Source organism: Rhea pennata, chromosome 1 (assembly GCF_028389875.1).
Source record: "Rhea pennata isolate bPtePen1 chromosome 1, bPtePen1.pri, whole genome shotgun sequence".
NCBI classification, from domain to species: Eukaryota; Metazoa; Chordata; class Aves; order Rheiformes; family Rheidae; genus Rhea; species Rhea pennata.
Genome location: NC_084663.1, coordinates 137,023,169 through 137,050,254, shown reverse-complemented (window position 1 = coordinate 137,050,254; position 27,086 = coordinate 137,023,169). Strand labels below are relative to the sequence as shown.

Genomic DNA, 27,086 nt, shown 5'->3' with positions numbered 1-27,086 from the left:
GGCCGCGCTCTCTCTCGCCCTCGTCCCGAGCCTTGTCTGGCCCTGCCGCCGCCCTCATCCGCCATGCCCAACATCGTGCTCTTCAGCGGCAGCTCCCATCAGGACCTGTCGCAGCGCGTGGCGGACCGGCTCGGGCTGGAGCTGGGCAAGGTGGTGACCAAGAAGTTCAGCAACCAGGAGACCAGGTGCGTGGGCGGCGGGGGGCGCGCGGGGCGGCAGCCGTCGCGCCCTGCCCTGCCCTGCCCCCGCCGCCGGGAGGGGCGCTACCTGCGCCCGGTGACGTCACGGGCCCGCCCTCGCCACACCCCCGCCGGCCGTGATGGCGGGACGGGTTCCCCTCCCCCCCACGCGCACACACACACCTCCTCACGCGCGGCGCCGCCCCGCGCGCGCCTCCCCGCCGCTCCCAAACGGCGGCCGCGGGCGTCTCGCGGGGGCTCTTCCCGTGTCCCGTGCCGCAGCCTGCCTTAAAAAAAAAAACAGCAAACAAACAAAAGCGGGCGCGAGGCGCTCCGGGCGCCCTGTAACGCTTCTTCGGAGCGTCGCCCAACGGCGGCGGAGCGCCAGGGCCCCTGCCGCCCTCCGGGAGGAGGCAGGGCTGCGCTGCCGGGGGCAGCTGATAGGAGCGCGGCCGGGCTGGTGGCCCTGCTGATAGGTGTCTGCATGTGTGGTGGTGTTGGAGCACACCCAGGACTTACAGGATGCCCTGGCCCCACCAGCTGCCACCAATGAAGTGGGCTTGAGGGGCAAAACACTCTGCTGGGGCTGTCTGGGCTTGCCCTCACTGAGGGGAACAGGTTGCCCAGGGAGGTTGTGGAGTCTCCTTCTCTGGAGATGTTCAAGGCCTGCCTGGATGCAACCCTGTCTAACATGCTCTAGGTGACCCTACTTGAGCAGGGAGGCTGGACTAGATGATCTCCAGAGGTCCCTTCCAACCTTAACCACTCTGTGACTCACCAAGGGAGCGAAGGGTGCTCCTGGGAGCAATGCCAGGAGCAGGGGAGTGCTGAATCCTGCTGGGGATGGTCACTGGCTTCAGAGGGGTTTGTGAGAGGCAGGCAGTCCACCATGAGATCTATCAGACTGTTCAGGAACGGTTAATTTCACAGTTGATCAGCTGTGGCCAATTCTTACAGTAAAGATGCAGTCCTTCTGATTTTTATAAAATACAGTACATTATAAAGTTTCATGAGTAGGTCTGCATGTGAGTGCATATAAGAAAAGGATGTTAATAATAGGTTAGACACTTGAAAAAGTCTAGATCAAATCACACTTCAGGATTTGTTTTGACCAGTCTTCATTGTTCAGCAGCAGTGTTATGTGTGTGAACTGTTGGTCCCACCTGAGTTGTTATGTTGGCTTTGGCTTACTTTTTGAAAAGCATAGTAGGTTGCTTGCCAGCCAAATGTAGAAAGTTACTCTGGTAACAGTGCTAAGGATGTTGTGTTAAACCATGTGGACTGTGTGCTTTACTATCTGAGAATGCATTCAAAATTTGATAATTCTTTTTCTGCCAATATCACCCATCTTAGCTCAGTTGGTTAGAGCGTGGTGCTGCTACTGCCAAGGTTGCAGGTTCAATAGGGATAGCCCTGTATGGGCTATGCTGAGGGTCGGACTGGAAGATCTCCAGAGGTCCCTTTCAACCTTACCATTCTATGATCTTTACTGGTTTTGCCGTCTTTGCTTTTGACCTACCTATATATTACTCAGGCAGGCAGCAGGAGTGCATAAATCCAGTTGTTTTCCTTATTCATCAAAAAAATCTGAGGAATTAGCAAGCAATTCATATTCAGGAACCTCAATCTTACATACCTACATTAAAAAGCAATAGCACGGTCTTGCATGCTCATGGAATGAGCATGCAGTTTTCCCTTCAGTTTGCTTATATATTCTTGTTCTGAATCTTTCAAACAAGTATATTTTCATAGCTTCCTTTGAAAGATTAACATGCTGTGGTACTAAAACTGCTCTTGAAGTTTTCCCTTCTATTCAGTCTACTTTTTCATGTTCTTAATCTAACTGCTGTTGTTCTAGTTGTGCTTACTGGTGTTACTATAAACCTTCTTCCATTAGTGTTTATGCCATCAAATGTTTGCAGACCTTTACTCTCTTCATTCCTAATTAACTGAAGATTGAAATCTTCCCTCAAGTCTTTCCAGCCACATAATCATTTCTTTTTGCATGATAAAATTTAATTTGCATATTTGGTTGCATGATTGTCTTGCAAACTTGTGCTAGGTTGTTGGGTTTTTTTTTAATTTTGTTGTTTTTTTTTTTTTAATTTGGTTGGTTTGTTTTTAAGAGACAGCAAACTGCAGTTTTGAAAATTGGTGTGTTTAAACAGAGGTTCTTTGATTTAGATTTCTTCCAAAGCAGAGACTTATTCCTAGAGTTTGTGCATTTGTTTTACGATGTAAATCAATTAAATTCTAGGCTTCAGGATCGCATATTCTCTACACTGTCATTCCATTTTTTTTTCTTTTCTTGGTGTGAAATAAGCCTCTGCCATTAAATAAGTGGCCAGCAGTGACTGCAGAATATAAGTCAGTGGTTTGGCTAACTTGGTAGTGGTAGTTTACTTAGGCAAGTAGGGATGTAGTGTGGTATAGATATCATGAGGGAAGTATGTAATCTAAAAATTTTATTTGTTTCTGTTACAACACTGCTAGGCTAACATCTCTTTCCCTTTCTTCCCCTCCACCCCAACTTAAAATACTTTAACACTTCACAGTGTTAAAGTATTTTAACACAGCTTCATTTTTAGAATCTCAAACATGCAGTTCTTATTTCCCCTTTAGCAAGTAAAATTTGCCCCACTTTATAGAATAAACTTCAAGTGGGTAGTCTTTAATATCTTCAGTAACTTATTTTGGGATGGTGCCCTTTCAGTTTTGTAAACTGACTTTTCTTAATATAAAATTCAGCAATCCTAACGAGAGAGTTCCTGAAATTTGAAATTAAAGCATAACTAAATTTTATAAGATATTTAAGCTGCAAAGGTCCTCTTTTGCAGCATCTGGCTCTTGAGTCTGTCTATAGCATAATTTTTTCATGGTTGTATAAGTAAAAATTTATTTCATCATGTGTAAAGATAATCCAGTATAGTGTTTTCTTATTTTTGTTGCATTATTAAACTTATAAATAAGAGTATTGACATTATGAAATATATTTGCAGTATTACAGGATACTAGAACTCAATAGTTAAAATACTCAAAAGAACCTTAAACCTTTCCAGTGGCACTTGGGCAAAACCCTGTGCAAATAGATAAGCCTGGGCCTGAGGGTCAGCGAACTCTTGCTTTGTCAGATCTGTGAAGTTAGTAAGTTGCGGAAAAGATCCACCTTTTGTTAAAAACACAGTTTTGCTGTTTACACAATTCACATTTATGTTCAAGAGAATGAAGTAAATTGATAATTATGTGCAACCCTAGGCTTAAATATTTGTCAGAAAAGTCCTCACTGAAAGTCACTTATCTGACAGTAGCAATTAATCTTGCTTGCAGAATAGAATGGCAAAGAGTTATTAAATATTTTGTATTATATTTCAACTGACACAGGCTTTAGGCTTCAATCTCAATCCTTAGTAGATCTAAGTGTTCCTGAAGAACAAGAATTACTCACTGAGATTAGCTAGGGATAGGAATACTCCTAACAAGAAATGAGGTTAAATGGGCTGGTATGTTCTAAATTCTTGGAAACTTAGAATTCAAGATGCTTCTCAATTTATACTGAGGCTAGAGTATTTCAGTCCTCTTGCGATTTAGGCATTCAATGTTCTGGTAGGTTTGTAATAGAAATACTATGACTGTGCTAGATAAAATGAGGGGAAATTCCTGCTAGACTTGACTCGCCCCACCCACTATTTCTTCTTCTCTAAAGAATGTGGGAGTACTTTCCTTCAGCTGACTACTGGAGTCAACCTGCCTTTATTAAAGCAGTAAGGGAGCTTCTAAATGTCTGGTTGTAGAAGGTAACTTCGTTTAGTGTTATAAACTATTGCATCAATTGAGTATGCATGCTGACCACAGTGTCCCAGTAAGAACCTGGGTGGCAACCACATTTTCACTTACCAGTAAAATTGTTAGTTGGGGGGCTCAATGAGTTTCTTTGCAACTCTGCAAGCAACTGGTGGCATGATTTGGAAGGCTGGGAGAGAGGAGTTGAAGACCTTGAGCTGGCATGACTGTTGCAGCCTTAATGTTGTAAAAATGCATTACATAGATATAAAACAGAAACGTGTGTGTGTGTGTGTATATCTGTAAATATAACGTTTGTGTGTATGTATACATATATATATATATATATATGTGTGTGTGTGTGTATAGAATCAAATCTTTTGTGTATGAAGTGTTTCACAAAATTGTCTCCAGGTACCCTTAGGTGGCACATACATATTTTACTGAATGGGCTGGTAAAGAAAAAAAATGGCATTGCGTGTTCATTATTTCTTAAATGTATTTTCTTACAATATCTGGTATGCTTTCTTTTAGAAAAATTATTTTAGCTCTGTACTTGAAGTTATTGTTATTCTTGAAATAGAGAAACTGCAGTCAGATGATATCCTTTTACACACCTCTGTACCAATGAAAGAACTTACTGCTCTCAGCCCTTCATGGAAGCTCCCTAACCTTTTCCTAATCAGATTTCCTGTTTTTTACCTGCAGTAAATTGTCAGAGCAAGTCATCCTCTTGGATTCCTGAGAAGAACTGAAGTTTTGCCTGGCACATGTGAATTTTGGAGGCAGTTTGTCTGTAGCCTTATTTAACTGCTCAAGCTGGGTTATTTCAGAATCACCAACATAAATATATGCAGTACAGCTATTATTGTAGAGGAAAATGTGGTGGCTACAAAAAGATGTTGACTGCTCTGTGAGAAAAGTTGTGCTGTTGGTATGAGGGGCATTTGTACTTTAAAGAAGAGGAAAAAATAGTAAGAACAAAAAACAAAGATCAAACATTAGAGTCGTAGTCTGAACTTTAATCTTAGAAGCTAGGAAAAATAGCTGATTCTTACAGGAATGAATGTGACTATTTCATAGAATGTAGGGTAATGAGAATAGTTTGTTCAAAAAATAAATAAATAAAAAATAAAAAGAAAAACCAGAAAACTTCGATATCAGTGCTATGTATGGATGCATGGTTCAAATGAAGTTTTTCATTATTGGGCTGTAACGCTTTTCCCCTCCATCTCCCCAGCAGTGCCCTCCAACTCCACGCTTTTACTGCCGCTGCCTCATCTCTAAGATAAGACCTTGCTGTTTTTCCTCTGCCTCCTTCCTTTGGGCTCCAGGGCTGTAGAGGCCCTGGGTTGTACCCTCACTGAAGTAGGTTATTGGGGTTTTTGCAAGCCTAGTCTTGGAGTAAGCAAGCTCAAGTGGTCAGCTGATAAATCAGCTGAAGTTGATGGGGGTACAGGACACTCTGGGAGGTGAGGACTCTCTTTATATTGCCCAGCCACTCTGCAGATGATTCATATCTGTGGTTGTCATGCTCTGCCTGGGGCAAAGGAGTTGCTTCTTTCCCTCATTCCCTGCTTGCTTATGCTGTGGTGAGCAAAGTGAGATTGGAGAAACATATTTTACCAGTATAGTTGTGTAGGATGAATTTTCTGCATTGCCTGTAGTGGGGGTTTCTTTTATATAGTGAATTTCAGCTATGACAGGTATGGTCATCTATTATATTGTTAACAGATCTGAATTCTAAAAGGCCTAAAAATACTTCGGTGTTTTGTTTTGACTTGCACTATATTGACCTTACTGTGTGCTTCTTATCTTTAGGTAGATGCCAAGCACTTGAAATATGTCAATAAACCAGACCTGTGTGAATAATTCCTGACGATCCTGTGCGTACTTAGATGTAGGTTTTAGTGCTAAGCCTTTGAAGAATCCCTGCTTGTGCTCAGACTTGGTAGACCTTTATTTCCAAATTTCTGAGAGGTCTTCCTTGATCAAACCTATTTCAACCTGAAGCTGCTGAAACAGTGGTGTTTTCCTGTTGCAGTGGTTGGCTGTATGCCAGAACTGAGGACAGGAAGATTATTTCCTGGGCTGTGTGATGCTTGTTTTGTTGGTGCCCAGCAATAGGAAAGTCCGGAGTTGTAAATGAAGATGTAGTTGGGGCTTGACCTTGGAGCTGTTAATCGAAGTGAAAGGGTCTAAAATTGAGGAGAGAACATGGGTGCCAGGAGATACAGGATACCTAGAAACTTGCAGTAAAAATGCCACAGCTGGTGTGTGTGTGTTTTGTTTGTTATTGGTGTGTGTTTTTTTTTTTTTTTTTTTTTAATTGCTCTGGGTAGTAGAGCTGATGAATAGGAGCAGCAAAATTGCTAGGAAGGAGGAGCGACTGAGATTCCCTTTTCCCTGTCCTAGCACACTCTGGCAATTGGAATTTAAATCATATTAATCTACAACTTAAGTGACTTGACTTTCAGATGCTGTTTTCAAAGGTGATCTCAGCATTCAGGAGCCTAGGATTTCTTCCTGAAATCCAAGATGCTCATTTTGTGGGAGAATATCTCACTACAGCCTCTATCAAAACCAGCTAGACTAAATTTAGACCCCATAGAGTTCTACTGTTCTGTAGTTGCTTTTAGCATCCAAACAAATCAGGTTTCTCTCTGCTGTACTCTGGTGTATAGTCACATTCTCCACTAGTCTTAAAAATGGAACTTAAGGACCAGGTTAGAACAGTAAGTAAATATTTGTGGGTATTAGTACACAAATACTAGTACACAGGGAGATGTACTGTGAAAAGTTGCTTGTGGCCATACCCCTTCCTGGCTTTCCCTCATGGAAATTTCTACAGTTGTTCAGGGGCCACTTCAGCCTGCCGTAAGCAGGTTGACTGTGCTTCTGCAGTTCTGTATACAGCTTCCTGAGCTCAGCTGAGGTCTAGTAGTAGATCAAGCAGCCCCTGCGTCTCTTGAGGGGCTGACGTTAAGTGGAGACTCACAGAACATATCTAAAATGTATTTCGTGAAGCTAATTTTGTTTTTTCCTTATGCTCATAATCACTTTGTTATAAAACATTATGCTAGTTTTAATATTTGTCCAGTAAGTTGGAGGCCTTAAGTTAAATATCTTACTCTGCAAAAATTTGTTCCCAAGGGTAACAGTTCAAACACACCCCTCTGCTTAGTGTTTTCTATTGGCTGTTTTCTTGATGACTTGCAAATTCAGCATGTGGGGTTTTTCGGATCTTTTTTTGAGATATTGATTCTCCTTGCACACTATGTGAAGACTCTAGACTGAATTTTGGCTTCTTCTCTGGGTACTGAAAGTGCCTAAAATGAAGATTTACTTTATTGGCACCTAAATAAATTCATAAAACTTCCTGTGAGCATGGCTAGAAACTTCATCCAATAATTTTTCTTTAAAGTTTCATAGAGTCCTTTAATTGCATGATTTGAACTGGATCCTAGTCATAGACTTATCTAATTCACTATTTTAGTATGATTCTGCATATTTATTTCCCTGCTTTCCCACACCTTTTTTTTTCTAAGTTAAGATATACTTATTTAAAATTCTGCTTGTTATTAATTCTGTTAGGAATGTGTTATAAATTTAGTATCATAAGAAGCCGAATCTACCTTTATTCCTGACTTTGAATTTTGCCTAATGATTGTATGCTTCAGCCATTTAAATGTGTTTGTAATGTAAGTGGTTCTTGAGCTTTATCCTTAATTTATGATAATTAGTCTATCTAAGTTTCTAGATATTTAAACTCTTCAATTCATCTTTGCAAGGTGACGGCAAAAATCTACACTCAAACTTGTTTTTTAGCGTGTCCTATCTTGCACATCTTTCGCAGACAGCATCACACAGACCACAGATCCCAAGTAAATAGGTGAAATTTAAAGCTGATTACTTTTGTGGACTGTTAATTTCTGTAGTGCGTACTTTAAAAGTTGCATGGTTTGGGAGCTCTTAATGTACAGGTTCTGTTGACTCTTCCTGAGCAAGAAGTTTAAATAAACTTGAGTGTTACAAAATAGCTAAATTTGATTAAATTGCATAAAACAAGCTGACCTTGTAATCTTGAAGCAAGAGCTTGTTCCTATGTCATTCCTCTGTCCTCACTACACTACAATAAAAAGCTCAAATGGATTATTAGTTAATTAGGCCATGATATAGATGTCCTAAATTGTATCTTAGTAGTAATATCGCTGAACTTTGAAAAGGTAAATAATAGGAGATACTAACCTGTTGCATGGCCAACACTAGTTGATTATAAGAAAATCTTCTTACAATCGTTACATTATGTTCTTACCTGGCACCTTTAATTAGTTTACTGCAGAGTGCTATGCAAATATTTAAATTAAGATTGATTCACTTCAGTTTGCACTTAACGTGTTCACCAGATCAGATACTTACACATACATAGCATGTATTATTTACATGTTTGTGTACCAGAGATGTATGTCATTCTAGCCTGAAAAGCAAGATCACAAAATTTTAAAACATCAAGGGAGAAAGGAGTAGCTCTTTCATTTTCTAGGTTGCTTGCAAGATGGGAAAAGTAATTGCCAGCCCAAGGGCATTGAAAAGAGAATAGTTAATGGCCATGGAAGAAGTATCACTTCAGATCCATTGTATTAACTAGAACTGTATTAATCTCAAAATATATACTGTGACCTTTTGAAACCTGTTATTTCTTAGGGGGGTGCTTAGAAATTGCCATTTCTAAGAGGAAAACAAATCGGTGTTATAATTCAATATTCTTTGTGTATGTAATGAATGTTAAGATAATGTATTCTTGTCACTCATCAAAGCTTTTTCCTATTGCATAATGCATCTATGAAACTATTTTATTCCTCAAGAACTGAAATCTTATACTGCCATCCTGTGTCACTCCAGTAATACTCTCCCCTAGAAATTGGTAGTATTTCTCTTTTAGTCTTTGGTTTCCCTCTTTGGTTTCCCTCTTCTTTATAATGGTTCCTAGATTAATTTCAAGAACAGAAGTTTAACTTCATGGTCCTGGATTGAAAGAAGTGACACAGAGCTTTTGCATGTGTTCCTGTTCTCCTTTGGACCCATTCCAAAGGTTGGGTATATGACAATACTTGTTATTAAGCTGTTCTGTGTAAGCGCTGAGTTGAGTTGTGATTATCATCCTTTAAAGTGCTCATAATAATAACTATCAGTAAACAATTGGTAACTCAGCATAAGAGACTGTCTGTAATCTAATGGGTAGGTGCCTTACACAGAGCCAGATTTATATGTTCAGGAAAAAATGACAGATTTCTGTTTTGTTTGTTTTCCTAGGAAGCAGAACTCTGATACTTCAGTATGAGAGCTATTTTTTGTAGGGCTTCTAATGAAGGTTGATAGATTCTTCCCAGTGTGGAGCATGCCTAGAGCTTTGCTCAACTGCCGTTGTGTTGACCAAAATTTATTTTCAGTTACAAAAAGAAAAATAAACTAGAAAAGTATTCTTAATTTGATAAAAGTATTTATAAACAGCCTTCTTTGAATAGCTTTTTTCTTTGATCAAAAAATTGGGCAGGGAAGTAACAATTGTGTAACCATAGAAATGTATCTTCCTGCCTTGATGGAAGTCTCAAAGATTTGCTAGAATTAACATTCTGATATCTGAAGATGACACTGTTCTTGACCCTGTCAATCTTAGAGGTCATTGTGTTTACTAGATAGTTTGTTTTGGTTTAGGAAATCCTGCTGATGACTTTCTCAGGCAAAAAAACCCCTTAATTTAAGGAAGGAAAAACTAAGACAACATCAGTTTTGGAACATCGAGCCTGCAGTGGAGCTGACTAGGGGAGCTGAGAGTGCAGGGACACTCATTCTCCCTTCTGTTTTCTTGGTGACCTTTCTAATGGTATGTATGTAATGTAAAAATGAAAGTATGTTGGACTTGTTTTCCTTCAAATCAACAAGGCAAAAATAGGGAGGTGAAAGAGGTGTGTTGATTTAGACAATGAGGCTGAGACCAAGTGCGAAGAGGAGTGATGGAGAAGTTTAATAAGGGTCTGGAGGGAGAAAAGGATTAAACAGAGGCAGCTGCTACTAATATGAAAAGGAGGAATCAGAGTCTGGAAGTAAATATATGTGGGTGGTAGGCACATTCAAGTAGCCAGGAGAAAGACGAAACAAATTCAGTTAGAACTATTAAGGTTGCAAAGTGAAGCACTCATGTGATGCTAGTGCTCAGTGAAAAGCAGTAGTGAAAGCAAGTGAAGAAAGGTTGCTTATCTATTGCCTTGTGCATCTGGCTTGTGATACTGTCTTTAATTGCATGCTCACATTTATTTTCACTAGACTCATTCTTTCACTGGTCGGCATGGAACTGTGCTTTGCTTGGTGAGGGGGAAGCAAAATAATGGCTGCTCATTAAATTGGCACAGTGTTCTGTGCAATTTAATTTTATTCTGATTTGCACACTTTGAAGGGACAAACATTCTTTCTGGGGCAGGTATATCCTTACAGTTTTCAAAATGTAACTAGTGATACTGCCCTCAACTACCATGATGGGACTATCTGTCATGTTTGCATGTCATTAAGATGTATATAAGCAGTAAATTCCTTTTTGTGTTTTGTAGCTACACAAAGCAGCCTCTTGCACAGTACCCTGGAAGCTGATAAACTAAAGGTTTTTTTGGACTATGTTTGACTAGAACAAGCCTTGGTGTTGAAAGAGCATCAGAAAAACTTTTTTTTTTTTTTTTTTTTTTTTTTTAATCCCCTCTAGGCTGTATGGATGGTTTCCAGCTAGAACCTTTGGCTTATTTGTGGCGAAGGTGCAACCTTTCAAATAAGAACTGAAGATATTTTAGCTTTTAATAACTCGGACTGACTTAATAGAGCATGCGTTTAAATGTTCCATCTGCCTCATTATTCAGGAAGTCTGTTTTTTTTTGTACACTTTACTAACCTCATCTTTTTTCCTGAATTCATGTCTGTAGCTTCTATGAGTAAGTTCTGAGGTAATAGGTGTGAGTGTGACTTAACAGTAGATTTCTTGCACTTGGATCTAGAATGAAAAAAATCAATATTCTGCTTATTTGCTTTATTTTTCCTATTTTTTTGAGATATGTTTAATTTTGAGTTCTCTGGTGGTGGTATTAATGTGTAATGTGCAAATGTCTTGATGTGAGGCAGTGATATGCCAAAATTTACTTTGGCATCTGTAGAAGAATAAAATAATTCTTAGAAACTATCTTAAAAGACCTAAGTATGTAAGCTCAGTTAGAACAAATAGCACAGCATGTGAGAAACCTTGGGTGAACTGTTGAACTTTAACTGTACATAGACATCGTGGATTCAATTTTAGCAGACTTCTGTTTGACTTTTTTTATACTGCTGTCCTCTAAAATGCCATAGCTTCCTGAATTTAACAATGTCCTAATTATCACAGAAAATAAATTGCACTTTTTGTAGAAATTTTGATGCAATTATTAATAAAATGCTCTAGAAGTTGCCTCTTGTTTCTGTAATTATTTAGGGTTTTTTAATGCTTATCCTAACTCTTGGGGCATAGAATACCTAAACTAAAAAAAAAAAAAAAGGTAATATTAACTTGATAGCACAGATGCAGCTCACGTGATTATAACCATAATTATACACTGGTTTGTACAGACCTTTCAAAAGCTGTATTTAGGCTGAAGTAAACTGTAGACTAGTTTGTTTTGAAGTAAACTGTGTATCAAAGAGAGAGTTACCAAATCACAGTAAAAGTGTCCTAAATGAGGATAAACTTATGAAAGTTTGTTAGACGAAACAGTGTTCTAGTCTTTAACACGCTTCTGATAACTAATGGGACTAAATGGCTATCTCCTACTCTTACAGTGTAGAGATTGGTGAAAGTGTGAGAGGAGAAGATGTGTATATCATCCAGAGTGGCTGTGGAGAAATAAATGACAACTTAATGGAACTACTCATCATGATCAACGCTTGCAAGATTGCATCATCCTCCAGAGTAACTGCAGTAATTCCATGTTTTCCATACGCCAGGCAAGATAAGAAAGACAAGGTAGGTAAAATGTATTTTATTATGGAAAGTGTATTTTTTTAAAAGTCTTTTACAGCTTGTTCCCTTGAAGCTTTTGGAGATAAAGCATATTTTCATAAACATTTAAAAGAATTAAGATTTTGTTTAACATATTTGTCTCTTTATGTTCAAATGTTGAATTACATCAACAGTAAGTGAATGGAGACAAATGATTCTTCACTCACTTTGATTTTTATAAGTAGGTACATGTTATGTGGTATATTTCAGAGTACCTTGCTAGCAAACCTAACTGAAACTCTTTCTTGCTTTTGCCAACTTAGTTTTTTTTTTTTTTTTTTTACTGTGTACATAAGGAGAATACACTAGTTTTACCATCTTTAATTAGTGTAATTGCACTGAATTAAATCCTTATTGACTTCTTATTAAATAAAAATGAAGTAGCAATATTCAAAATTTATGAGGAGGAGTTAGTAGAAGTAAAGGGCAGGAATTGCCTGAGACAATTTGAAGTGCTAGAACCACTATGCAAGTGGTTTTTACTCTAGGTTAAAACTGAGAGCCAAATGCAAGGAGCTGATTAAATCTGCAGATTTAATGAACAAATAGATTATTGCATTCTGTAGGGCAGATTCCAGAAAAGTACGTTTGGAATAATCTGTTTGTATTGATGCAGAACAAACTGCAGATAAACTAGATCACTTCTGTCTTTTTAGTGCTCTTTCTCTAAATTTGGGCTGTTATAGATGATAAATGCAGCAGTTCTGCTGAATTGATAACACAATAACAACTGTTCATTGTTCATGAACTTGATTTTTTTTTTTAGAAAGAATACAGAACTAAAATTTTTTAAAATAGAAAACTTTAGTTTTCTATCTCTAGTACATGTATGCAAAAGCCTTATTACATGAGTGTTACTTCTGTCAAAACTTACTTAAAGAACTGACAAGAATAAATGTGAAATGCAGCATTAATATTGGATTGCAATTGTTGTATTTTTGGAAAATTGCCCCACTCCTGCTACTTCCCATAAACTGACTGCCCCCTTTTACACTTTGAGTGTTGAGCACACCATCCTCAAAGCTCTGTGAGGTTTTGGTTGTTTTTTTTTTCCCTTTTATTCTTTTATATAAAAATATAACAGGATTGATAAGGAATGTAGAATCTAAAAGTAATAGACACTACAAAGTATGGCATTATCAGCATGTGGTCGAGGAGAACAAAATTGAATACCAGAAAATTTTTCTTTTAAGGAGTGTGGTCTCTATAACATTATTATTGAGGCTTTCAAAAAACTCAGTTCAGGATTTTAGTAGGTCCCTATCCATTGCCTACTTCTGGAACTCCAGTTTGCTGTGTTTCTGTATTGAACAATACTCCTTGATAAGAGAGCTGAAAGGGGCTTTATCAAAAGAGCTTGAAAAGAAAGCAATCAACATTTTCTTGGAAGTTAAAGAAAGCATCTTGTTCATGAAGATGTTCTGATTTCCAAATTAATATTTGAAGTGTCTACTGGACCATATAGTAAGTTCTTGGTGTGGTAAAAGGATTAATATGTCCCAAGGTTACTATGTATCTAGGGAAAGCCTTATCGAATGTACCAAAAATCAAGATGATAGGCTTCCAGGAGACACTTGAAACCTATAGGAAGGTGGCCCAGCATGTTCCCCAGGAACATTTTTGTCTTTTGGAAATGCCATCTGAAAATGGATAGCACAGGAAAGTAACTAAGACACTGATTTAAAATTTAAGCATTATTCTAGGCTTTTCTTTAGATGCTGCTGGGTTCTGCAATTCTAGCAAGCCTTTTCTTTTTTTCTTTTAACCTCTGTTTTGCAATTGCGAAAATGTTTGCCATCTTTGGGAAATAAGCTTGGTAGTTGACCTCCATGTTGCAAAATAAACTAATGAGGCTGTTGACATTGGGCAGCTCACTGACAGGGAGATCCTTCCTCTCACTGTTTGATTGCATCATGTCATTTGGTCTTTGACCCATATTGAATGCATAAGATCTGTGTGCTGTCTGAAATGTCAGAGAAGTGCCAGCCATATTCTTTCTTTGAATGTATGCAGATTTTTTTTTTCCTTCTGCTGGAAGATCTTGCAGCAGTTGCTTGAATAAGAAGTGAAGCAGCGTAATATGCTGTTTACTAGTTTAAAGTTGTTGGCTTTCAGCCCATTTAGTTCTTTATAGATGAGTTCTTGATGCTGGAAATAACAAATTTTCACTGAAAATAGTGAAAATACTTTTGATTTAAGGAGAAGGGCTTTCAGTAAAACATCATATTCTGAATATGTAATCTAGTCTGGACATTTTAGCATTAAACCTAGCCTAGCTTTAAATGAGTTAACTTTGGGTATTAGCAACAGTTCTGGCAGGACAATAGAGATCTGTGCAAGCTGTTCTCAGTTATAAAGGCAGGGAAACAGAGGTTTAAGAAAAAAAAAAAAAACTTGCCAAGATTACTTGTAAAGTTGGTAAATTGACCTGGGCATAATTAAGTGCTGTCATAAGCTAGAATAAATCTGATATACAAGGTAACTAACTTAAAATTAGCTCAAGTATCTGTACTTTGGCTGTATTTGCAAGTTTATGCATCCTCTATGCTTATCTTCAAAGCCTTGGCAAGATACTTTTATGTAGGATGCTATAGAGATGTCTTTGAGATAAGTTGGAAGTTTAGTGACAGGTGAGGTTTGGTGTTCCACAGCTTATGTAACTTTGTTTTTTTGATTTGTAGAAGGGAGCCGTGGAGCGTTGGGTAGGTATCCTTTTTTTTTTATTTTAATTTTTTTAATCTAATAGTAAGCATTTCCATTAAGATGGCCTTAAAGGGTGAGGCTTACTGGGTTACATCATATAAATGGGAACTCTTTCAGTTTCACGCCCAGATTTCAGCTTTTTTTCTTTTTTTTTTTTTTTAAGTCGAAATTGTGCTTGGACAGTCAAGATAATGGCTGTCAATTCTGGAGGCTTCAAAGCATATTTCATTTTCAAAATGATAAATTTAGGTGATAAATTTAGGTAATAAATTTAGTGAATATTCAGTATCAATAAACTTCACAACTGACTTTCTTAGAAGTGAAAGTTCCAGTCAAATATTTGTGGTTTCTTGGATATATATTTTTTTTGATTCAGTATGCATGTGATGCACTTTGAACAAAACAATATAATAAGATAATTAAAGGCATTCCCACCTTTTGGTTTTAGCTATGTATTCTTTCCATAGTTGTTCTTAAGAGGTCATTTTTACTAGTTTTGTGGATTCCTTCCCTTTCCCTAGTAATATTAAGAATTGCTAATAACTTTGTAACACATCTTGAAACAAGAAATCTTTTTATTATAATTGCTGCTATAAGTGAGTGGGGAATTTGCTTAGGAACTAAAAACTTCAGTAATTACTTCAATTTAGTTTCTGTACATAATCTAATGTATTTCATACTAATAATTCTGAATAATCTCAAATTGTATCAAAGAATGGAACAATGAACATAGAGAACTTTCTTGTATTGTTGCCTCTCTGATAAGCAAACATCACAAAGCCAAAGAAAACCTTCAGTTCTTGTCTACTGTCATCTAGTTTCTCAATTTGAGGCCAGATTGTTTGAGGTTTTCTTGAAGTTTATTTTTAAAATCACCTTGGATTATATTGTAGCAAAAACTTTTCTCACTTTCTTTGTAAGCAATCAAATCTTACTTTTTTGAACATGATTATTCATTTTAATGCACAATTTTGTGTAGAGGAAACTCAAATAGCTGAAACCCTCATTTGTCTTAATCTGTTAGCCCATTCTTAAGAAACAAGTATTGGTGTTTGGCTATCTTTTCTTCCAAGACCCTCTGTTCACCAGCATGTAGGCAATCTGTGATGTGCATGTCTACTAAAACAAGTTACCTAGTGGTAAAACCTTCAAGTTTTTCCTTCTGGGAAGTCAGCCTGCAAGGCCAGCAGCTGAAAGAAGTATCAACTGGTAATGTATACATTAGTTCTTGATGCAGGAAAGTTGGGGGTTTTGTGTGTTTTTCTTGTTTGTTTTGTTGATGATATTCAGCTTGTCTCATGCCTCCATATCGTAACTTGTATGTTTGTTGAACAGAAATGAGGAGGGGGAAAAATAGTGAACTTAATTAGCCCAGAAGGAATGAAAATACAAACCACATTCTGGGAAGAATCTTATTTGCCATGACAGCAAGGCTGAACTTGCTACAGCTTTCTACCAGAAGAGGTTGTCCTGGTTAGCAGTCTTATTTCCTCCCCTCTTCCATTTTGGCTTCTTTGGCTGGCTGCTATGGGTTCAGACAGGTATCAGTGTGCAGCCCAGGAGAAGTGTGGAAGTGTGTAGACTGGAGGCAAGGAATGGGACAAGAAGGTGAGCAAACCTCTGCCTTCAGCAGCATTTCTCAGTTTAGCTTAACTAACATGAAATCAGATCTTTGTAAACTGCTGATGAAAGAACATGATGGTAAAGTCAAATCTTCGTTTTGCTGGGTGTTACCAGAGACTTGAATATCTTGAAACTTAGACTGGTCTGATTTGGACTGCTAAAATGACCTAAAGTTACCAGGATCTTGAATAGGGCAAATCACAGGTTTACTGAAAAGAATAGAAGTATCCAGAAAGCATTGGCTCACTTGGACCTTACAGAAATCATCATAGATGAGGACAGCGTAGTTCTCAGTAACTGGGAAATAGCCATCCCTGACGAGGCTGTGAGGACTGCAAAAGTCTTTTGGAAGCTGTCTGCATATGAATTGGAGACCTAGGTAATTGCAAACTGCTATATACATCTTCTCTGGCTCTCACAGAGGCCAAAGGGGGGACATCTTGTGCAAAGTACACACACACATGCATACAATAAAAAAAAAAAACTTCAAGGAAATAAACTGAGATATTGCAGTTTTTCTTGCAGCTTGGAGTATGTTGGCAATTCACAGGTTAAAACAGGGAAAGGTCGAGTTTCCAAATAAATCAACAAACGCGTTGATGGAAATACCTCTGTGCTGTAGCCAGGTGCCAGCATAGCATCCATGTTAAATTGGCAGTGATTCAGCTTATTGTGTGTTTTGCCCTTGAGAGAACTTATTAAAAATTGAGATACTTTGAAAAATTTTGGGGAGATCCTAGGAGGCTAAATGAAGCTGTTTGATAAAGAAATCTAGGAGGGAGCATATCTTGCATGCAAAACCAGAATCCTACAGTGAGATGGAACCTGCGAGTGAGTTCTGCTTCTGCGCTAACAGTAGTGGTGGTTGCTAGTCATATTTAATAGTTGGTGAAAGAAAATGTGAAATTTAGTATGTCCATTACAGACAAAGCTGTTGAGACTAACGTAGCTTTTTTACAAAGCTACAGAGTCTCAAAGGACTTTGCAGTTGCTCAGAAAAACATAAGCTATCCTCCAATCACGATTTTTCATCTTTTTACGTTGCTGTGCATTTTGCATCTTTGTTAGATTTTTTTTAAAAAAGCACTTGACATTGCCACTAACTGTGCTAATTAGTCTTTCACTCTTCCTCTGCCCCTTCCCCTTTCCTGTTTTCTTCCCATTCTCTTCCCCTTCACCAAAGTCTAGATTCCTAATTACATCTGACAATTAAGTTCTAATTGGCAAAAAGTCTTCTGTGCCTGCCTAGAAGGATCTGTTTTACTGTATCATGAAGAAATGCTTAATATTAACATTAAACAGTGTTTTTAAAAGTTAGATTCATTCTGCCTTCTTCATACTTGGCAATGTTCTTTAGAATAGGATAGTTGCCTGAGAATCGGGTATTAATGTATGGATAGTGGGTTAGATAAACGGAGACTGTCTGTCCTTCATAAAGAACAGCTAGCTGAAAGTTCAAAATAAAGAATTGGAAAACTATATCCCCAGGTTTCTCTGTTTGCTAGCCAGATGTTATTAGCCAGGCTGTGCAAGCTAATACAGGTACTCCAAAATGTTTTACTGAGTTTCAAAACCCTAGTAGCAAGACTTGCTATTGACAAGCTAGTTTGGCCAAAGTTTTTTTTAAGAGATCTTCATATCTAAATTGCAAATATACTAAAAGATATGTAAACATAGGAAACTTTCTGACTCTTTGTATCTAGTCAGTCTTTTTAAAATTTGAACATTTGTGCTTTATTCCTCAGAGTCGTGCTCCAATCTCTGCAAAACTTGTTGCCAACATGCTGTCAGTTGCGGGGGCTGACCATATCATCACTATGGACTTACATGCTTCTCAGATACAGGTAACTGAGTTCTTACTGACTGTAGTAGAAGGTCTGTTAAATTAATATGAAAAGCTAATACTGAATCTCTGTTTTCCCCTCATTGTTTTGAAAGGCAGCATTTGGAAGTGTAATTCTCAGGGTTTAGAGAAAGCTTTGATTGCCTCACTGCTGGTTTCTAATTATATTATCAGCCTTGATCTTATGGGGGGGTGTCATTTTGCAGGTACTTCAGATGCTTCTGAGTGTTTCTTCCTCCTCTCCTCCCAAGAATTGGCTAAACTCAAGTATTAGAGCTCCTGGAATGTCCAACATGCTCTCTGGGTGAGGAGGAGGTTCTCTTTCTCATCCTTGGGAGAGTTTTGGTGCAGCCAGGGAGACAATCTTGCAAGAGAAGTGGAGATAGAGGCTAGAAATGCTTAGCTGGCTTCACTGATGAATTCAGCAAATAAGAGTAGATGTTGGCTGTGTTTCTCACATGCTCCTCTTTCAAGATACCTTGCTTTTTTCTAGAGAATACCTTCTTTCCAGTTCCAGCGTTCTATTAATCAGAATTTCAAATTACGCTAGACTGTTCTCAAAGCAGCTTCATTTATGGTCACAGATTTCTTCTTATTGCAGCTTGTACAAAGAAGAGAAAGATTCCATTCTGCTTCTCAGCTCAAGTTAACTTAACTTGAATCTTTCCTGGACTGAAATACTAGTGTTTATGTCAAGCAATTAGTCCTAAGAATTAATTTATGGCAATTAAGTAAGCTTGAGACTCTTACAAGCATGAATTTGCTTAGATGCTGCAGCCTTGGGATTTTTGTTGTAGGTTTCTTTTCATGTGTTGGGGGGGGTATTCATACAGTGGGAACAGTTTTTCTTCATTTCACTACTTTGAGATTTTTAAAGATCTTCATATTTGTCCAACTCCGCTTCCACTGGATTTGATGGACATAACAGCGGGTAGAATCAGGCCGCTGTAGAATACTAAAATCTTACCCTGCATGAGAGGCAAGGACTTGACTCTTTTCTAATGTCTTCCAAGTAAATTCAAAGTAAAAAATAAATGCATGTTTATGAAACTATCTTTCTCTTTTGAACTAGGGTTTCTTTGACATTCCAGTAGATAACCTGTATGCAGAACCTGCAGTGCTGCAGTGGATAAAAGAGAATATTGTGGAGTGGAGAAACTGCATCATAGTCTCACCTGATGCAGGTGGTGCAAAAAGGTACTATTCAAGCCATTAGTTCTGCATATGGTTAGTGATCAATGAACTACTTGGTCTATTCTTTTTCACATCCCTACCCCCCACCTCTTCCATACATTCTTTGAATGTATGAGATACAGGGTACGTAATTGATGCCAGCTGCATTGTAAAAAAAACCCAGCATAACTAGTTCTTCTAAATGTTGTTCATGTTTGAAAACATCCAGGAGCTTTCTACACTCTAAAGAAAATGGGTTTTTTTCTTTCGCTGGATATGGCCTTATTAACTGAATCCCTCCATGAGAGAGAAAGATTTTTTTTTTTTTTTTTTTTTTTTTTTTCCCCTCTCCTGCTGCTTGCTTCTTTAGTCTGGTTGCTGCCCCTGTTCCTGTTTCACTCTGGAATTGCTTAAGTTTCCTTTCTCTGATAAAGCATATAGCCTTTCCTCACTGTACCTGCTGGCACTTGGGTAAGACCTTGCTTGAGTCACGTTTCTTTTCTTTAACTGCATTCTAGTCTTAACGCTATGGACTCAAGTTAGGTACTGTGAGTATTAGAAAAAGAATGAACTTTTACTTTGAGTGGCAAGTGGTAAAAGTAGCAAACTCAATTAACTGTAATGATTCTCTATTCACAGCATGTGTTACTTGTTTAGGAGACTGATCCTATAAATTAATGCAAAAGTTCGGAAGCACAAAGTCAGCTAAGTGGTAGAGGATACCACTGAGGTGAAATATTGATTCTCAAGTTACTGGTCATTCTGCTGTTAGAAACTGAATAGGAGCAAAAACAAATGAAATAAGAAGCCTATAAGCCCATCATAGTTTAAATATTTGGAATGTGGCACAGGCAAAACTGGAAAAACAACCATATTATAACTTAAGGCAAACTGTTTGGGTCCATCATGAATCTGTTTTAAAAATTAACAGAGGAATATTCTACGATTGCAGAGTTTTCCTGTTTAGATTACTGAAGTTAAAGATGGGAAGAATAGAAATTAGAAGGCATTCTAAAATTGAGATGACTCAGTCCATTAAGTTTATTTTTGTTCCTGTCTAGATCCTGTCTTTTTTTTTCCTTTGAAAGACAGTCTTTGTTTGGAATCCAATTTGGGATACAGTGGATTTTTTTGTTTTGTTTTGTTTTTTTGTTTGTTTTTAGGGGGATGGGGGAGGTGGTCAAGCAGTGAGGTTCCCCCTCTGCCCTAGTAACTATTTGTGTATTAGAAACTGATTGTGAGAGTTTGTTTTTGAGGACCACTTTCATTCTAATTAATAGGTATAGAATCTGTTTTGCAGTCGTCCTATTGCAATGCAATCAAACATTCATTGCTGAAGAATGTTGCTTACCATAAATCTACTTCTCCTTTGCCTCTGGTAATATAATATAAAGATGGCTTTGGCTTGTTCGTTTAAAACATGTAGACCTTCAAATTAATACTTGGGTTAATGAAAGTGAATAGAATGTGAACAACGTCTTAAAAATAAGTCAGAAGTATTAAATATGTTTTTATTGCTCAACATTTTAAACATTTGAATACTTTTCTGTTTCTTACTGTTTGCTTGGTGACTTTCCAGCTCATTAAGTTTTGTGATTGAAGTAAGGCATGCAGGTTCTATTGATGTCTTGATGCCTCTGAGGTATTAAGGTTTGTTTTGAAGTTACTGTTATGCACAAAAATGTGAAAGCATTTTAACATTTTTTTTGTTCACCAGCCTGGTTTTGGAAAGCTGTAACAAACTTATTTTTTGTATATAACTACTAAAGAAACTGGACTGTATTCTACATTAAATGTGAATGTTAACCTTGTTAACAACATTCTAAAAGTATTCTGAAAAGGACAGGCTTCAAGACTGTGCTAGTATATTAAAAAAAATCTGGATTAGCAACCTATTTAATTAGAAGTTTGTAACATATTAAGCTTGGTAGTTCAGTCTGGCCACCAGAGGTCGTCATAGAGTTCTAAAAAAAATCTTTGCCAATCAGAAGCATTGCTGACAGAATTACTCAGTAACCTACTTCATTACTAGACAAGTGTTGCTAAATAAATTACTAATCACCATTAACTTGCTTGTTTTTCCCATTGGCCTGGTTTTCACATTCCTGGCAGTAGTGTTTTTGGTTAGGATTTTAAAGTGAAGCTGGTGAATGCTTGGAATTGAGGCCTTCTCTTTTTTTAAACTACCTAGTGTGACTAGGTTTTGCAGCAGTTCAATAAAAGCCTGTGAAGAGCTGACATGTTTTGAGTATACATTCTACATACCAGTAAAAGTCCAACAAATCTTAGGTTTTCCCTGAGCTACTAGTAGCTCTGTAGCTGCCTTCAAAATGGTTTCAAAAGCTATATTTATTTTAAATTTTTCTTAATTTAATTTTGAATTAACTATTATCTAATGCAGTGGCTTTTACAACTGAACATTATTCTTTAATTTTCCCCATGCCCAAACCTTTTGAGTTCTTCCATAGCAGTCTTAAAGGGAAAGCTTTTCCTGGAAGAAATGAGGCATTACATCTCTACATATTTTCAGACAGCAGCTTTTATTCTACTTGCAGTGACCCTCCTCCACACAGGTGTATTCAAAAGTTCTATTTATGGTGGAGGTGCAGAGGTTAAGCTACTAGGCCTGTAATTCTCCTACCCTCTCTTGTGAAGAGGAAGAGACCAATAATTAGAAGGAACAGAATCTACAACAGTAGGCTTCTAAGGACATATCCAGTTCTTTTCTATTAGAGACTAGCTGTCTCTGATAGTAAATTTCTACTTGAGAAACTAGTTCTACTTAGTAGTAAATTTCTACTCTAGTATATCTGTATTATTAAAAGCAGATTTTGTGTACAGAACTGTATTTCATAAACTTATTGGAACAATGCAGCTAAAATCTTTGCATCAGATGAAAAATGACTGCTTCGGGGTTAGTGGGTTTTGGTCCCCACCCTCTTAGTTTAACAGGCCTATGCTGTGAAGTGAACCTCTCACTCTGAGTAATAATATATGTATATGTCCTCTTTTCTCCAACCAATGACCAACATTGCTGGATTGCTACTTCTATTAAATGCCTTAAGCACAGTAACTTAGTTATCCTAACTGAATTTACCTAGTGACCTTTTCAAAGACTAGTGTCAGAAAACTCTGACAGAAAAAAGTCAATTAAATATTTCTGGAGTATTGGTTAAAACACTGATTGTATGTATTGACAAAGAATTAAGATTTCCTACCCTGTCTTGTGACTTGCAAATGCTTGTGCTATAGTGATCTTTTTTTTTTTTTTTTTTTTTTTTTTTTAATAAACATGCAGTTTTGTGACAAGAAGACAAGTAGGCTTTCTTCTCCCTTTCAAAACAGATTTCTGAAATGTGTTATTTCTTCCTCCGACTTAGGGTTACTTCAATTGCTGACAGACTGAATGTGGAATTTGCTCTCATTCATAAGGAACGGAAGAAAGCAAGTGAAGTAGACAGAATGGTCTTGGTTGGTGATGTGAAAGACAGGGTAGCTATTCTTGTTGATGATATGGCTGACACATGTGGCACGATATGTCATGCAGCAGACAAGTAAGTATTAGTAGCTAGCCTACTGTCTCCTTGTAATGTGACCTACAGATAGCAGATGAACTCAGTTGCTCTGTCTGCATGCTTATAAGTCAACCTAATTTTTGTAGAGTGAAGTTGCTTTGATTCTTCAGTCCATAGGCCACAGTCTCTTGATCAAAACTGTTCTCCTTTAGAATGTGGAAATGAAAATATTTACAGAAATACATAATCTATATTTAGAAAGAAGAAAGAATAAAAACACTCATCAAATTTGGAAGGGACTTGGGGGGCCATGTAATATATTTTTCCACTTCCAAGGCAGACATGACGGATCATTCTGTTCTTAAACCTTATGGAGGTTTTCCACTCCCCTTTAGCAAATTTTTGCAGAGCCTTATTAGATTCACCATTAGAAAGCTTTCCTCCTCAATGTTTTGCATGTTTAATCTTAATCTTTAATACAAATTTTTAATATAAAACTACTTGTCCTCTTTGTCCTGGACGATGAATATAAGTTTATTTTTATCCTTTTTCCTCTGGAATCAGGTTGAATATTTTCATCCCCCTCTGGAATAAACAACCTCAGTTTGTTCAGTCTGTTCTTTCCACGTGGTTTCTAGACCTCTGCTCTTGATGCTGTCTGAGCTCTTTTCAGTTCTTCCATTTACTTCTTGAAATGCAGCATATGAAAGTAGGCCCAGTATCCTGACTGAGGCCCTAACATTGCTGAGTAGAAAGGATTAATCTTGTAGGTTTCTTTTTTTTCAGCCTGTCTTTATGCTTGTACAGTTCAGGGTGGTGGTAATTTTTTTCCCACAGAGGTTGATAGTGCTGGCTGCCCTGAACTTTGTCTACCCTTTTCTAAAAAAAAATTGCTACCCAGGAGACCCCAGTCTATGTAAACTCAAATGATTATCTTTTTCCTATTGCCATAGCTTCACAACTGAAAGTGAGTGGCAGCAATTCTAGCTTAAGAAAGCACTTTGACAAATTGGAGAAATGGACTGATATTCCTTAAGAACAAATGTGAGGTATTAGAGTTGAGCAAAACTGGACTGAAGTGCTCCTGCACTTCCATTCACATCTAAATGTATGCTGTCAGCTCTGTTTTGGAAGGTCAGAGGCTTCAATCTAAACTTGCTCGGAGACCTAAGGCTTAATTTTGCCATCCAGAGATTATTTTCAGATCTTGTCTTATCTGGTTTATGGCATAGACCCTCTCCCTCTCCACTAATGGCTGTGCCTGCTGCAAAGGAGAAGTGGGAACAAACTGCTGGGGAACTAGACACTAGAATGTCTTCAACAGATTTTGTTGCTGAACACTTAAAACAGTATTGTTCTCCTTTCTAAAGCTTTTTATCTCTGAGTTGAGATCACCTTGAATTTATATTCCTGCCCAATATACTTGCAGACCATTTGAAAGTATTGACTAGCATCAAATCCAGTAAAGGTCCAAGTGGTACTTCCTGTCTAAACCTATTTCATATTCTGTTGAAGTAATAGGGTGATACTTCAGTGAGCTAGACATTACCACTAATGGCTGAAGTAAGGGTCATCCCACAGGATTTAGCTGAAGGTTTGCTGTTTGCTTCTAGGTGATCAGGATGGCAAAAACTCAAGGTAGAAGCGTTCATATAATTTTGTTTACTTGGATATCATACTTGATGGAATTCTGCAATTAGATATTATGCAGTTTGCTGTCCACATAGTAATCTGTATCAAATGCCAATGTTAGCCTGTGTGCCCTTTTCTTGTCAAAATAGTCTAGCCAATGATTTTTTTTTGACACCTCTGTGCACAGAGGACACTAACTGCTGCCAAAAGAGGCCTTTATTTTTTTTTCCTGCTATGAAAGAAATGCTTTATCTACGACAGATTTTTATAGAGCAAACTCTGAAAGCATCAGAAACCTACAGTGTACCTGGAGTGTTCACTAGAAGATGCTTTTGCTTGAACAACGCTGTCTGTTATTGTTGCGATGTTCTTGGCATGAAGGTGTGCTTTTCATTAGTGCTAAAGCTAGATGAGGTTCTGCTTAGACTATCTAAATTACTTTTTAAGACTTTCTTTATAAAGAAAGGTTTACTAGCAACCTAAGAGCATATATAATAGGTTATAGATTAGGTTAGACAAGTATTTCCAGATACTGTAGATGAACTTGCTGAAGGCTTTTTTCTTCTTCACTTGTAGTACACATTCACACGGTAATAATATATCCTCCTTTGAGGTTGCACATGCTAATGATTGGAATTCTTTGATTCTAGTGAGTCATTCAAAATGATATGATATTTCTGTTTTTGTCTCTTTTCCTTTTTTACTTTCTGTGCTGATCCAATAAAGTACCAACTGTTCAAGGCTGCCTTTTGGCCTAGTTCCAGTTGTAGTCTCATAGCTTTGAGTATCTGGAGATAGAGGGGTCAGTGAAAACAATATTAAGAGAATCTGACATTCACAAGTTGTTCTAGTTCTTTCATTTATACAAGTTTTTTTGTATGCTTTATCATCTCACTGTCCTGCAGTAAGCTAGGCTTTTGATCATTAAACTTTTTTGATCCCAAACCTTTGTCCAAGCACAGTAGACTCACATTTCAAAAGTGCCATCTAGAACTGTGCATTTAAACATGTATCACAGCATGTACTTCCTTCATGCTTGCAGGTTAGTGTCTGCTGGAGCCACTAAAGTTTATGCTATTCTTACTCATGGAATCTTTTCTGGTCCTGCTATTTCTCGGATTAATAATGCAGCATTTGAGGCTGTTGTGGTAACAAATACAATCCCTCAAGAAGAGAAGATGAAACACTGCCCCAAAATTCAGGTACTGTAGTGTTCTTTGTCATCTGTTCAAACTCTGAATTTGTATTTTACCATTCTGCAATGCTAGAGTTTTGTGCCTTAAGATGAAAATCATATTCTTGATTGTGCAGCTAGGTTATTTGCAGAACATACTGTGAAATCATGCTGAACAGTTGTTCTAAGGAAATTGAGTTAGTATGATAAAATACTGGAAAAAAAAATTTGATGCTGCAGCAGATCAAGTATGCATGACTATGCAAGAATAATGGGTTTTAAGCTGGCTTTGATGCTTTTTTAAAATTTGATCAAGATTCCACATACAGTACTTGTATGTGTATTTGTACTCCTCTTCCCTGGAGAGGTAAGAGAGCAGAATAGTAAACTGAATGTACAATTCATATGCTTATAAACTGAATTCTTTATAGGATATCAAAACAATAAACTACAATTGTTTTTATTTTCCCTTCTCCTCCTGCCCCTTTCTTTCCTTTTAGGTTATTGACATTTCTATGATCCTGGCTGAGGCAATTCGAAGAACACACAATGGTGAATCTGTATCTTACCTGTTCAGTCATGTTCCCCTGTAACTGCAAAAAGCTATGTTGTATCTTTGCAAGGGCTGTGTCAACTAGCCCTGTTGACAATCACAAGAGATGAATGTTTGTAGAAGCCCAGAGCTTGTAGGTTAAATTATGTGTTTGTCTCCTAATTACTGTTTGTTCCTTTTAAATGGGCAATAAATCTCCATCCTGCAGAAACCTTTTAAGAATTCCCATGGGAGTTTGGGATCTTACCTGTTGCCAAGTTCTTTTGTGTGCTTAGGTTCTCTTCCTACTAAATTGCTGCTTCAGATCTGTTTTCTGTTCAGAATTACTAAACAAGTTTATAGAACTTAATAGAATCTATGCATATGAAATTGTCTGTGTTAAACTAAATGCTGCACATCAAGGCATCTGCAGTCTGTCAGGCAGGCAGCCTTGTGTGTGTGTTCTACTCAACTCCAAAGAATATTATTTTATAAGCTCTAATAGAATTTAAATCTCATGTTAATTTTAAGGAACTGTTGACACATCCATAATATTACCTGTGTTTCTTAAACTTTGTTCTTTTTTTCCACAACTTGTTACAAGTTTTCTTCTGTGAAGCTCTCAGTTGTTCATTATATCATTTGATTGAAATCTACTGTGCAGATACTATAGTCAATTATAAGATTGATGTTTCAGTATTGCTGGGATTACTTATTAATTTCCTGTATTTCAGTAATAAGGACCAATTTTAAATCACAAGAGCAATTTGTTTTGCATGTCACTTTTCCCATGGATTTTAGCATTCTATGATTCTAATAATATGAATAATTTTGTAAGTTTTTCTGCTAATATTGTAAAGC

General features: G+C 37.5%; 1 protein-coding gene across 3 annotated transcripts; it reads left to right on the top strand.

Moving 5' to 3' along the window:
• PRPS2 (phosphoribosyl pyrophosphate synthetase 2) lies at positions 1–26,762 on the top strand. 3 transcript variants are annotated; one of them, XM_062574574.1, is made up of 8 exons: positions 1–185; positions 11,811–11,994; positions 14,712–14,732; positions 18,102–18,200; positions 19,272–19,396; positions 22,753–22,926; positions 25,562–25,721; positions 26,194–26,762. In XM_062574574.1, exons 1-8 carry the CDS (start codon positions 64–66, stop codon positions 26,284–26,286), a joined length of 978 nt encoding a protein of 325 aa, XP_062430558.1. In that variant the 5' UTR covers positions 1–63; the 3' UTR covers positions 26,287–26,762. The 3 variants fall into 3 exon arrangements, with proteins under 3 accessions (XP_062430558.1, XP_062430575.1, XP_062430567.1); XM_062574591.1 differs by lacking the exon at positions 14,712–14,732; XM_062574583.1 differs by lacking the exon at positions 14,712–14,732 and having other exon boundaries at positions 11,811–12,005; positions 18,104–18,200.
• The last annotated feature ends 324 nt before the right edge of the window (positions 26,763–27,086 follow it).